The sequence below is a fragment of the Chenopodium quinoa genome, unplaced genomic scaffold (assembly GCF_001683475.1).
Source record: "Chenopodium quinoa cultivar QQ74 unplaced genomic scaffold, ASM168347v1, whole genome shotgun sequence".
Taxonomy (NCBI): domain Eukaryota; kingdom Viridiplantae; phylum Streptophyta; class Magnoliopsida; order Caryophyllales; family Amaranthaceae; genus Chenopodium; species Chenopodium quinoa.
Genome location: NW_018742907.1, coordinates 1445781 through 1460357, shown reverse-complemented (window position 1 = coordinate 1460357; position 14577 = coordinate 1445781). Strand labels below are relative to the sequence as shown.

At 30.0% G+C, this 14577-nt stretch overlaps 1 protein-coding gene across 1 annotated transcript; it reads left to right on the top strand.

Annotated features, from left to right (window-relative positions):
* Positions 1 to 8623: 8623 nt before the first annotated feature.
* Positions 8624 to 11205, top strand: LOC110727586 (transcription factor MYB86-like). The gene is made up of 3 exons (XM_021907161.1): positions 8624 to 9032; positions 9234 to 9363; positions 9848 to 11205. The coding sequence occupies exons 1-3, from the start codon at positions 8900 to 8902 to the stop codon at positions 10650 to 10652; spliced, it is 1068 nt and encodes a 355-aa protein (XP_021762853.1). The 5' UTR covers positions 8624 to 8899; the 3' UTR covers positions 10653 to 11205.
* The last annotated feature ends 3372 nt before the right edge of the window (positions 11206 to 14577 follow it).

Sequence of the window (14577 nt, the reverse complement as noted above, 5' to 3'; positions counted from 1 at the left end):
ATTAGAACATCATCCACAGTAATTGATCTAACAAGTTACTCTGATGGATATACGTACCTAGCTACTCATATAAGACCATAGACTTTTGTGAGAGAACAAGGCGTAACTGTATGTCATGTATGTACTCCCGACCAATTGACGACTGGATTTTTTTCCGGCCAATTGATAATCGGATATACATCATCATGGTATAATTTTTCAACTTTTATTACGCCGTATTTTAACAATTTGATTAGGTTTATAATTTGCAGCTCAAGCATGTGTTTAATACCAATGCACATCATCGTATTTGAATATCAAACATTTGAATTTAATATTTTTCTTGTAGTAGTAAGAATTTTGAAAAGTTGATACTACATATTAGAAATAAGTACATCATTTATTTATTATTTATTTGTTACTTGACCTCATGAATGATAATTAGCTAGGGAAATCTTTATAGAAGTAAGAGAGTATATATATCCCTTAAATAACCTTTACTTCTATTGATTTTTTTCACATTGATCACTCACTTCAGGTAAACTTAATGATTTGAATTGTAAAAGCACTACTACAAAAACATGAAAAAAAAACCCCTAAAATTGGCATAAGAAACCACTTTAGAGGGGGTCTTAAGCTCAATGGTCTCTTACGTTAAGAAACCACTTTTTTTAGGGGGTTTTTGATCCAATTAAATAACCCCTTTTTTTAGAAAAGGGGTTTCTTAAATGCTCCTGAAATTACTAAATTATAATATTAAAAGAACCCCTTTTTCAGAAAAGGGGTTTCTTATATTGTACTTAAGGAACCACTTTTCTAAGAGGGGGTCTCTTTGATTTGTCGGTAAATTAAAAAAAATACTCATATATATTACAATATAACTATTAAATACTCATTTAGAGGTAATGGACCGAACCGCTTCCCATTATGCCTATAAAATTAAAAAAAAAATGTTTTTTTTTACTTAAATTGATACAGAAACAATAAACATATGTGTAAATATAAATATTTTCATTAATCAATTGTTGTAATATTACATTTTCATCAAAAAAAAAGTTACATTAATAATAAAATAAATAAAACTTTTGCTGCTTCCATGCTTTCCACCACCATCCCCCACCCACGCACACCACCAGCCACGCGCATGCATCCACCAAATACCAACACTCACCACCAATTAAACCACCTGCGCAAATCATTAAAATTAGATATGAAATTAAGTTAAAAAAAATAAAAATCTGAAATTTAACATTTGCCAACACGCATAAACTTAAAAAAATAAAATAAAAGTAATTAAAATCTGAATTGGTGTTGCGATGTTGTCGGTGTTGGTGTTGCGCTGCGCTGTTGTTGGTGTTGCTCTTTGTGGTGTTGTGGGTGTTGCTCTCAATGGTAACCTCTCTGTCTTCCCTCCCCCCAGCCACAACCACCCTATCCCTTAACCAATCACTACCGAAACCCTCATCCCCGTAACCCATCCCATAACCCACAAAACCCACTACAAACACCACTCCAAACACCCGGATGGGTGAGGTTTTCTGGGTTTCGAGTTATGGTGGGTGGGGGTTTATGGGTTTCGAGTTATGGTGGGTGGGGGTTTCTGGGGTTTCAAGGGTTGGATTTCGACGGAGGTGGGTGTCTGATTTCGACGGTGGTGGGTTAGATTTCGACAGAGGTGGGTGTTACTCTCGGTGGTGGTAGTTGTGGCCGGTGATAAAAGGAGATAGAAAAGAAATGGAAGCTTGAGAGAGGAGAGGAGAGATGGGTAAGAAGTGAGAACTGAGAAATGGAGAAAGGAGAGAGGAGAGAGAGGGAGAAGGCGTGAGATTGAGAATGAAGAGGAGAGAGAAGGAGATCAGAGAAAAGAGGGGCGTGAGAATTGGAATATGAGGGGTTGTTAGGGTTTTTTTTTTTTAAAGAATGGGGAGCAGTTTTTTTTTTTTTTCTTTTTTTCAATTTTTTTTTTTTTTTTTTTTTATTACTAAAGGAGGAGTATTAAAACTGATTTACTATTTTGTAAGAATCAAAAAACTTAATCTAAGAAACCCCTTTTTGTAAAAGTGATTCCTTAAATAGAACTAAAATTATAGAAATATATAAGAAACCATTTTTCTTTAGAAGGGGTTTCTTATTTACATGTATAAGAGATCCCTTATTTGAGATAACTGGTTTCTTTTATTAAGAAACCCCTTATTTGATAAAAGGGGTTTCTTTTTAGTGATTCTTTTGACCAATTTTGTAGTAGTGAAGGGCGGTGATCGAATTTAATTATAGATAATTTGTCATGACTCTAGATTTCTTACTTGAAGATTGCCGTTAATTTATCAAATTTCTAGCTTTAGATTTTCTCATGATGTGTTTTAGTAAGATTGTTGTCCCGACTCATAATAATCTCATAGGAAAGATCGAATCGAGCAAATATTGGTACGTAACAGATTTTATCAAATTATTATTTATTAAGCTCACTTTCTCGAATTTCACCTAATAAAAGAACACTACAGTATAACCGGCGTAATAAATAATAGTTTCCTTCCTAGTCCCTACTACAACTCCTATATACATCAAGCAAAAAGTTCAATCCATCAAAATCTTACATCAACCGATCTAATTCGAAGTTTATATAATCAAATTAACTTATAGGCCACACCATTAAATTAATTTATCTAAATTATGTGAACACAAGAAGCTCTAGCTCCACAACATATCGTCCCTACACACACATAAATAGCATATATATGAGGTCACATAAATACATAGAATAGTAATAGAATAGTAATAGTAATAGTCGTAATGAATAGGGGCATTAGAGATGGGCTACATGTTGCCGGGGAGTATATGTGTACCATTAAAGAAGGTGGTCAATTGGTGAATGAGACTGAGCTTGCATTGCATTGCTAACTCTTATATAATTTAATTTGGGTTCCACGTCCAACCGTGCGTGTGATCAGATTATGTCGGACACACATTATTTTTATTTCTTTGATCTTTATATTCCAGCATCTATATTATGATTTATGTATGTACGTACGTAGGAGGCGTGCACGTTTCATGGTCATGAGCTTAAACTCTCATTTTGGTCCATGCATGTGATAACAATCAAGCTTGTTAAAGGGAATTCGACACCGCCGATAATATATATGGTACGTCTTGGATATGGATTAAGCGGGTTATTGTTGTAATTTTGACATGGTGAAAATAAAAGAGTGAGTTCTTCAAAATTTCTCAATATACAAAATTAGAAGGGCTAACTATAAGATTGAATTCTATTTTTTTTTTTTTAAGTATAAGTATGAATTATTGTTGACGATTATTTGATGATTCTAATCAAATATGATAGCTTAATTAGCGCCAATCATATAATTGAATTTAATTAGTTAAATAGGTTTATGGTCGACACACGACTAGACTACACCTGAGCAAATTTTTTGAATTGTTAGAATATGGCATAAATTAGTATGTCGCTTCAACTGACCCATGCACCTCGAATTCTATTGTGCGGCCGGGCTATAGAATTTAGTTTAGACTTATTTACATGGGGCCTAATTTGAATATGTTCTGAGAAGTAATTTATGAACCTCCTTATATTTTAACCTAGCATAAATTTGTCAGTGGCGGACCTGCCTTTGTACCTGGTGGGTCAAATGACTCATCAGGACCCAAAAAAAAATCTAAGTTTTTTTAAAAAAAAACAATCCTGGGTGCTAGATCATCATCTACCTCCAAATTGTTACTACTACAGCGAATTGTACCCTGAAATTATGCTAAAATTAAGTTAATCATATAATTTGGAGTAAAATTGAATGAAAATGTGAGAAATTGGGAATCATACAGGAAGTAGTAGAAATGGCGGGAGAAGAGAGAGAAGGGAGTGTTGAAAGGAGGGAGAGTGACACCATTATTAGGAGGAGAGAGAAAGTGAAAGAGATGGAATTTTGGAGCCAAAAAAATGGTGAAAAACCAAAGAATGAAGGAGTATTATGAGGTGGGATGTGTTTTGCTGATATCTGTGGAGAGTGGAAAGCGGAAGTGGGGTTTTTTAATTGGATATCAATATATCATCTCTTATCCTAATCAGTCTATTCATCTGATTTCAGAAACTCTGTAGTTAGAGTTCGGCATGGTCCTATCGTGCCAAAAAAAAATCTAAGTTTTTTGTTCATTTTCCATTGCACTGAAACTGGTTGATGATTTGCTTTAGAGAAAGAGGGTACAAGAACAGAGGATATATGGTTTCTGGGTTTTTGGATGTATTTTTTAGTACTATTATTTGGTTGTTTGATAAAAATTTTTTTTTACATATTTGGTTATCAATTGTGACTCACCAGTCGAAAATTCCTGGGTCCGCCATTGAAATTTGTAGTCTATTTTCTTCAAAATCTATGTACAAAACTAAATTCTTCTTATTTGTATGTAGACTAGACATAGCTAACACATTATAAAAGAGCCACCAAATTTTTATTTTATTTTTTTTGTTGACTTCATATAATGTAAATTTTTTTGCACTCGTTACAACATAAATAATACAAGTAGTAACGAGGTGACAAAAATGCAAACTTTACGATAATTAATTAATTATTCATTGAGTAAGCAGTACTACTTATAATTACAATTACAACTAAGTTAAATACCAAAAAAAACTACCAAATAATATTTTGATTGGGGCCATAAAAAACAAATTATAATTTGATTTGTCCATTCGTATGATCGTATGTATCTGCCTAACTGGAAAGGTTTAGCTGGCTTTGTATCTTCAATCCAAATATAATTAATTTGCTTATATTTTTCTTCATTTTGCATTCAATTAATGTTCCATCCAATCATACATACGTGTACCTGTCGGTTACCTTGAACATTATGATCTTTCTAGTCTCTAATATTTCTGGTGTTTTTATTCTCCAAACCTCCAATCATTGAATTCCAGCAGTACTTCCAAAAAAAAAAAAAAAAAAAAAAAAAGGGAAGAAAGAAAGATAATAACTCATTCATTTCATTTCGTATGATTTTGTATATTTTTCATAATGTACAGTTAAGTAGATAGTATGCGTAATTTATCCGTATTTGCTTGCTTTAAGAGAGAAGCTAAGTATCAATATTATTATTATTATTATTATTATTATTATTATTATTATTATTATTATTATTATTATGTAAGTAACTAACACTATTATGATTGTAAACACAAAGTACATTTATGATGAGTTTTTATCCCTAAACTGCATATGCCCGTATCCGTCAATTAATTGGAGGTTTTGTCCAAAATCATTCGTTAGCATACAATAGGGGATTAAACACGCGGTCTTCAAATTAAATTTATACAAGTAATTTATATATTTACTGTATGTCCTTAATTCCTTATGACTCCCAATATTCAATTACGTATGAAGTTTCAACTCATATGATGATATAGGAAAGAGCGAGCTTGAACCATCACCTGTCTCAATTAAGTCGCGTTTTGAGCTAGTTGTTTATATAAAATATACCTACTCTCTAACATATTGAAGAATACCCTACATTTGCATACATGAATGCATGATGTATATATGTTGTCACAAAGGGTCACAATCAAATTGGCAAAGAAATCTCTTGGAAAAGTCTCTAATGTGACATCTTAATAATGTTTTTAATTGAAAAATAATAATAATAATAATAATAATAATAATAATAATAATAATAATAATAATAATAATAATAATAATGTTTAAAATGAATCATTTGTGACAGCCTAAAATCTTTTATTATACGCTATACCCTTCATATATTTCAACTTTTAATTAATGAATAAATATGCCAATATTTGGGATGATAATACAAATTTTCGTTAGGGATATGATGTGTTTAATGCATAAATTATTATAAAATCATCACATTATTTGTGATATTGCATTGTCCAATGATAAGTGGGCATGTACGAGATTCAGTTGGAACGAAATCAAAATTTTTGGCTTTCATCTTATTGTCAATGAAACTAGCAAGATTTCTAATGTGTTCATTTATTATTGATTGAGACCACTATGTATATAATAGTTTTCATCAACACGTACAACTATTGCAGTTCATCATACTCCGTATTAGCTATCTAACAACAATTAAACATTTACGTCTTACACACACACTAGATACCGGGTATATGATAAAGTTGTAACCTTAGTTATACGTACTCTCTAATGTGTTACACGTTGCATGTACAGAATACCCGTCTTTCCAACCAATTTTTTGAGAATAATTAATTGAATCTGATCTTTCGTGGATGATTCTTACAATTTATTTTGTTCTATTCTCCATTGTTTCTTAGCCTTTAGAGACGTACAATCGATGAAACGATAGATAGAAGTACTTTAGAAGGCATATAAATGTAAGCAAGTACTAATTACTGTACAGACAATGCAAGTAGTCAAACAAGTAGTGATAATTAGGAGTAAGAGCTAAGAAGAGAGATAATAAACATCTTAAAACATACACTTGTCCTGGTCCACCTCAACAGAAAACTAATTGACTACTGTTTTTAAGTAGAGTATAAATGGGATTGATTACTTAAGACCCAAATTGCTGGCTATTTAATCGCAACTTACATTATTACACAGTAGGTCATGTATACAACCGGTGTATTCTATGTAATTAATTGTACAGTAAATTTACTCGTAATAATTAGCAATCCCTACCCCTCTAATCAAGATTATGAATATCTAATTAATTCAGCAATAATGTCTTGTCGGTTTCTATGGATCACTCAAACTTGCACTAATAAGGTGATTAATTAAACTTTGGCAATGATTATTAGTAAAGATTGATGTTAATTAGCTGACATTAAGCCATTAACCCTAAAAAAAGACGTCTTTATAATGATTAGCTTGACAGCAAGAAATGTTAACGAAATGCATGTACGTATATGTATAATTCAAGGAATTAATTTTTTTTATAAAAAAAGTAGAAAATTAAAAAATTGGAGTCAAATACAAAGCATATTACAAGAATCAGCCGACACTAAGTATAAGAGTAGTAGGGTCCATACAGATATGAATCAAATATTGTATGCGGAATAATTCAAATGAAAGTTTTAAACCCTGATCAACAAACATAGCATAAAGACTACATTATAATAATATACAGTATTGTTCATTTTAATTATGGGTCTTTTATTAACCACACAATCGACTAATCGAACTCTATAATTCAATAAGTTTCGTGCCTACAATAAAAAGTTTTAAATTTTTATTTAATAAAGTGATATGTATTACAACCAAGGAGTTGCCTATAAAGAGTCAAATATAGGTATGTTAAGCTAAATCATATACCAATAAGTATTAATTATACCGATCTCACAACGGAAATTCATGTGATCATCGAGTTTTAGTGAAAGCCAAATTGGTAAATGTGAACACTAACCGCTAAACATGTAATTTTGTTATAAGTTTTTAAATTAGTATTCTGTATTAATCTTAAATATATATTTAATGTTTATATGCAGCTACTATGAAGGTTTGTATCTAGCTTGTTAAGTATCATTATTTTTTTATTCTATAATAACACATCACAAAAAAGAGGCACAACATTTAATAATGTTCTTTTTTGAATAAATATTTTATAATGTTCTCAAATGTCATGAACTAATCATGGTTTCGTTACAAACTAGATTAGCTAGATTAATTAATGAAGTATATTAATTTTATTAAACAAATTATTTTAGCAAGAGAAATATATCGAAAAAAATAATAGAAGTAAATAATTTGCGAAGTATTAGAAATTAATTTCTAATCATGAAGTACACTTTCATTATTTTCAAATTTTCAGGCCTAACTAATATTACAAAACCTGAAAATTTTCCTCATAGGCTAGGTCGAGCGAATAACATGAAAGTCCGCTCAAAAAATTTCGGGTTGGATTAGGTCATGTCTACATAGATTAGGCATATAGTTAGTGTAAATTCATATGAAATTACATTATTGCTTCTGATCACCCAATTTCAATAGGTTAATTAGGCCAAGAAAAATAAACATATAAGTTGATGAGAATACTATATAAAATTGTTCTCTTATATACTCCGTATCACGTGTCTTTTATTCACGTCAAGGAAGGTTTTGTAAATTTGTTCTATTCAAATAAAAGACTGATTTTTATAATCAAAACGACTAAACATCATACAATTTTTAAAACTCCATTCTTTAAAAACACTCAATTATATTAATCCATACATAATTACTAGTAGGTATTACAATCGAAAATTATAAATGAATAGATACAAAGTATGAAACTAAACTAATATCACATCTTCAAACATATTAGCATCATATTGTGGACCATACCACAGCTACGTGAGATGTCTAAACGATCACTGTATTCCTACTCCTAAGCTAATTATTTTACTTAACACGTTTACACCCTTCTTCTCAGTTTCAATTATACCTTTTTTACTATTAATATTATCTCTCTCTATTTATTTAATTAATTAACAAGAAAATAAATAAGATTTCTTAAATTTCAATCCATAATTTCAATAAAATTAAAAAAAAGCAGAGCATTACTTGCGTAAAAACCACTTGATTGCATCACATCTCTCTCTCTCTCTCTTACCCTTAACTTGAATTCTAAGTATGATTAATTTTTAATTTTTATTTTAAAAGAAATATTAATTAGAAAGAATAATAATAAAGTAATAATATTTACTTTCTATTAATAGTGATTGATGATAAATATAGAAGTACTATATATGAGTTTGATCTCTTGCTAACTCACTACTGTACGAGCAGCAGCTAGCTTATCACTATCTCTATAATAACTTCCTCTTTCATCAAACATTTTTACTCTTAAAAAACCAAGCATTTCTATTAATTATATCCTATTATTACTCACACAAATTATATATTAAACACCCAAACAAAAAAAAACAAAAAAAAAAAAAGAAAAAAAAACACACACACAAAGTATGGGGCGCCATTCTTGTTGTGCAAAACAAAAGTTGAAGAAAGGGTTATGGTCTCCTGAAGAAGATGAGAAGCTTTACAATCACATTACTCGTTTCGGCGTCGGTTGCTGGAGTTCTGTCCCTAAGCTTGCTGGTACCCTACTCCGCCTTCCATCCCTCCTCTTTTTTTTTTCCTTCTAATTTTTTCTGATAGAGTATATAAATTGATCTTGGATTTCAACCATCAGTTTTAGCTTTTGGTTGAGTTGGTTTCCTTTTGAAAATATTGAGGGTTTTTTTTGGATTATAACATAAACTTGTATATCAAATTTATTTTATAATGTAATTTTTCCAGGTTTACAAAGGTGTGGAAAGAGTTGTAGGTTGAGATGGATTAATTATTTGAGACCAGATCTTAAGCGAGGAATGTTTTCACAAGAAGAAGAAGATCTTATTGTTAACCTTCATCAAATTCTAGGAAATAGGTATTTTTTTTTTTCTTCTTATTTTTTCATGAAATTTATCTATTAATTTCTCTTCTTTCTTTAAAAGGTATAATAAGAATATTACTCCTTTAGTCCGTACTGAATTGTCGTGTAAACAATGTATGTAATTTAAACTACTTCGGAGAAAGAAGGTACATTTTGGCACCTAAATAAACTACATACATACTTCTTCCTTACGAGTTCAATATAATTGTCACATTACTCTAGTTTAATTACATACACTATCAATGTGACAACTAATTTGAACAACGGGAAGAGAGTATGTAATGATTTTAAAAGTTGCTACTTGCGATAGATTATTGAGTTTGGAATTATTGAGGATCATGATTATTATCATCACAAAAAAAAAGAGAAAGAAATGTGTATTCATTGATTCTAGTCATTGAATAGTAAAAGAAACTCAAATTTATACCATCAAACTAAATTGTAGAATTATTGTTGATGAAATTATGAAATTGTACAGGTGGGCTCAAATAGCATCACAATTGCCTGGAAGAACAGATAATGAGATCAAAAACTTTTGGAACTCATGTCTAAAGAAGAAGCTAATGAAGCAAGGGATCGACCCACAAACACACGAGCCTCTTTCGACTCAAATGCAATCCAGTAACAACATTAGCAGCAGCAGCAACGGCTTCAGAAACACAGCTGAAAACCAGAAAATAGCGCGAGCTGTCAAGATGGAACAATCCTACCCTTTCTGCAACACTGCAGAAGTAACAAACACAAGCGCGACAGTTATCAGTAGTTCATTCTCATCTTCATTAAACTCCCAATTCAGTTTATTACAACCTGCAGCTTTTCTTGGTTCGTCGTCTCAGAGCTACCTGAGTCTCCTGAGGCCGATGATAGAGTCGCAGTTGCAGTCACAGTCGCAGTCGCAGTCACAGCAGCAGTATATGCTGCAGCAGAGCTGCTTCAATGAAAATTTGGAGACGGAGAATTTGGGGTCGGAATCTGTTATATTCAATGAAGGAAAAGAGTGTTCTAGTAGCAGTTCAAATAATAACAATAATATCATGACTAATTCTGATAACAGTGCTAGATTTTCATGGGAAAACAGTACTAATGATCAGCAGAACAAGTTTGATCAGTCACAAATTTTCCAGTTTCCTGTTAATTTTGGTGGGTTGATAAAAATGGAAACAGTTAGTCATGATCAAACAAGTCCATGGGAGGAAGATCCACTGAAGTCGCTTTCGATGCCTGAAGATTTAGTGACAACAGCTGCAGGAAACCTTGATTATTTCTTACAGCAGATTTCATGAAAGTGAACCTAATTAACTTACTGCTGCTACTAATGATCATTTCGTTTGTCATGTCATTCTGTTACACTTGATCAGCCTTTCCGGTTATGCGCTTGGGCTGCCCATTTCAGTTCGACGGGGACTATATGGGCACACGCAAAATTAGAAAAAAAAAAAAAGCATGATCCCATGTCAAACTAAATGAGTCTTAACCTCTTATTAATTCCGACCAATTGGTTTTGGGATGGAACCTCACGCTACCTATACTTGGCTTGGCAGCATAGGTAAATAGAGCATCAGTTGGTGTGCAACAAGTATACCACTTGTAGAATATACAGTACTCATAGAAAAATTAGGGATGAAAAAAAAATTGTGATGATTTTTTATTTTTGTGTGGTTAATCATTTTGTTATTCTTTCTTTATTTCTTTGTCAGTTTGATGGGTCATTTTTAATTTTTTGGATTTTGACATTTTTAATTAGTGGTAGTCAAGGTATTATTGTGATTGATTGATTTATTTCTGCATTCTTTTCAGTGGGAATATGGTGAATATAACAGTGTTTTTTATGATTTTTATCTAATGTAAAAAGTGATAAATTGAGTGAAAATAATTTTGTGGTCCATTTAAATATAATTCTTTGCCTCCCAAAAAATGTGTAACAACTTAACAAGTCTTAAATTGAGTGTAACAACTTAACAAGCCATCTTGTGGTCCATATATATGTCTATGTCTCCCATTAATTAACTGTTGAGGAATTGGTGATTTTGAAATATCTAGTACTCATGTACTTTCACTTCTTTTCTTCTTAAAGCATATAATTTATTTAACATATTATTAAATAGATATAGAAAGTAGCTCTATTTTCTCATTTATTATTGATTATTATTCAGTTCTAATAATCTTTAAGGTCGGTGAATGTTATTTTTGATATTAATTGACATAGTTTTGTTTCTCATTTACACTATTATTAGTAATCACAACTTGTTTATGTGCATAATAAATGAGACATTTTTTTTAAGACTCGTAATGATAATAATGATTTATAATTAAGGTAATGTAAAAGTCAAATGACAACTTCAAAAAGATAATGAGCAATCAAAACCTTCTAAAAAATCACCTTCGCCTAATCCCGGTGTAGGCGGAGTGGGGAATATAGAGGGGTTATGTCATAGGGTTGATAAATAAAATCAACCCTAAAAGTGAAATTGAATTGATTGTGTAATTCTGTATATACAGTTGATGTAAATGGGATAGAAACTGTTTTTTTTTAAGAACTTTAATCCGTTGCTTGAAATTGGGTGTACAAAAGTGAATATAGAGTGGTATAGGTGCCTAGCTAAATTAAAGTTTGATTTTTTGTCCCGCTGACCTGTTATAGTTTTTGATCTGGCTTGGCTTTTACTTTTGGTGTGCTTGATAAATTAATCCTTATTTATTGCTGTCCTTTTTTCATGGATATTATTTAAATTGTTCTAAATTAGTTGAACATTTAAAATTTTACGTGCGATATTATTTGGGAGTACTTAATTTTGTGATTATTGAGTATGAACAATTTGATCACCTGAAAATCTGAGAAAAAAAATCAGAATGTACCTAAATTAGACACGATTTCATTCATAAAATCAATAATTAATACTACGTAAAATAGTCCACTTGACTTATATATTCATCATTTATTTTCATTTACAAAGTGGAAAAATTAGTTTCAGATTACGTGTCGATTATTCAATACTTCTCTTCACATTGATTGTCACAGTCCACATTCACTCACAAGTACATCTTTTTCTAACATTCTACATGAAGATTAGCATAATTTTTTAAAAACTAGAAGTTTACATCCTAAAGGTTCATGTTTTTTGAATTATACTTTATCATCTGATTCTTATTTTCTACCCATTCTTGTTTTCATATGAAAATTATGCAAAAAGTACTCGTAATAACATTACAGTATTTAAAAACGGAGAAAGTATGTATATTATTATAATAATTTCAAAGTCATACTCATCGGCACCCCACTCGAAAAGTAATTAAGAATACATTCTTCTTTACAAGGATTTAAGTATAAAATATAACGCCAGGTTGGGTTGTGTACCCACTAGCTTGCTTCATTGGAGCAACGAGCAATAATTGCTGGACTTTACAATGAAACTTGTATATGTAACTTCATTTACACCACAAGAATAATAAGCCGAGGACAATATCATTAAGTCTCTTAATAATTGAGTCATAATACCTCCTATGCAATTAACTAGATAGAAGCCCGTGCGATGCACAATATTTTATACATAAATCTCATGAAAAGATTATTTTCTTAAATTAACCCTATAATTTTTTTATTATTTTCCTTGTTTGAAAACGAATAATTTGTTTTATTTTTATGCGACTTATAATGCGACCTTAATTTACTTAATATTAGTTATATGAAAATTATAAGTATGGTAAATATTAGAATAAAATCTTAATCCTATTCGTATTTTTTTAACCTATGATTCGTTTGTATAACGAAAACACGTTGTTCCACTATACATATATAGTTATAGAATCACTATTTTTCTTTCACAAACAATAACTTAGACCACCATTATTCTTTTACTCCGTATCAACTTTATACAATGAAAAATTAATAAAGTAAACCCAAAACTACAAGGTTAAAATAAAGACGGTGGGAGTACTAGTAAAAGATATGACTTTATAAATTTTTAAATAGTTAAATGAAATATTTATACCAAGAGTGTTGCATTATTAAAATTAATCTAATTAAATAAAATTAAATCTTTATAATGAAGTTTCATTATCATATGTCCTTAATAATAAAGTTATATGTATACACTATTACAATGATTTTTACAACAATAATATAGATATTCCACCAGAACTATAATACATAAAAAAATCAAAATTATCAGAGACATCTCTTACAATCTTTAATTTTTTTTCCCTACTATTGTAACATTATAGTTGACTTAGGGCCTGCTCTGATTTACTGAACTAAGCTGAACTGAACTAATTGAAGCTGAACTAAACTGAATATTTTATGAGAGAAGGAAATTAGGAACTGAACTGAAAATAAGTTGAAGAGAACAGGCCCTTACTTTTCCAATCCACACATTTCTCTTTTGGATTTATAAGTGCTTGAAGAAATTTCTTTCAATTGGCGCATGGACATAATCCCTTCAAATATAGAATAATTAGTATTAAGTTACAATTAAGTTGTTTAACAAAATTTAATACGATAAGTAACATAATTAGATTAGGTACAATAAAACAAAACATACATCTTATAAAATAATGAATAACAATCAATTTATTTTGTTTACCATTAGAAGGCCTTGATATACTTACATTATTTCCAATATTTTTGTTAATCAACGAATTAGACCTGAAAAAAATTCACACCATGAAGAAGTGTAGATAAATAATATTCACATGTTTGTGTTTTTTGTATAGTATATAATATATTGTCTATTTACAATTGAAAAAAATATATATTTTTGAGAGGATGTATACAAATCTATAATATCATAATGGGTTGCTAAGTAAGATAAAAATTGAACATTATTGTTTTTTTTTTTTAATAATATTGATAAAGACTTAACGTTATTGTTTTTTTTTTTTTTAAGAATATTGATTTTTTTTTAAAAAAATTGAAGAATATTAGTTAACTATTAATAATTTATATTTTTAAAAAAAATAAATTGATTGAACGTTTTCTTAAAACATATATTTTCCTTTTTCAAATATTTAATTTTAAAGTGTTTGTATATAATAATTGTATAATTTATAGTTTTTTTAAAAATTAAATCCTAATGTCAAAAGATCATCTATTAAAAAAAGATAATTTTTAGTTTTAAAATTATTTAAATCTTTTTTTTTTGAAAGGATAATTTAAATCTTAATAAATCATTATTCGTCATTTTTACCTACGTGGCAAAAATTTTAAATTTC

Bases quoted from the DNA above. Each gene is read 5' to 3' on its own strand.
- LOC110727586 (XM_021907161.1), top strand. From the start codon at position 8,900: ATGGGGCGCCATTCTTGTTGTGCAAAACAAAAGTTGAAGAAAGGGTTA. The intron at 9,033-9,233 runs GTACCCTACTCC...TAATTTTTCCAG, and splicing joins TTCTGTCCCTAAGCTTGCTG to GTTTACAAAGGTGTGGAAAG. The intron at 9,364-9,847 runs GTATTTTTTTTT...GAAATTGTACAG, and splicing joins CATCAAATTCTAGGAAATAG to GTGGGCTCAAATAGCATCAC.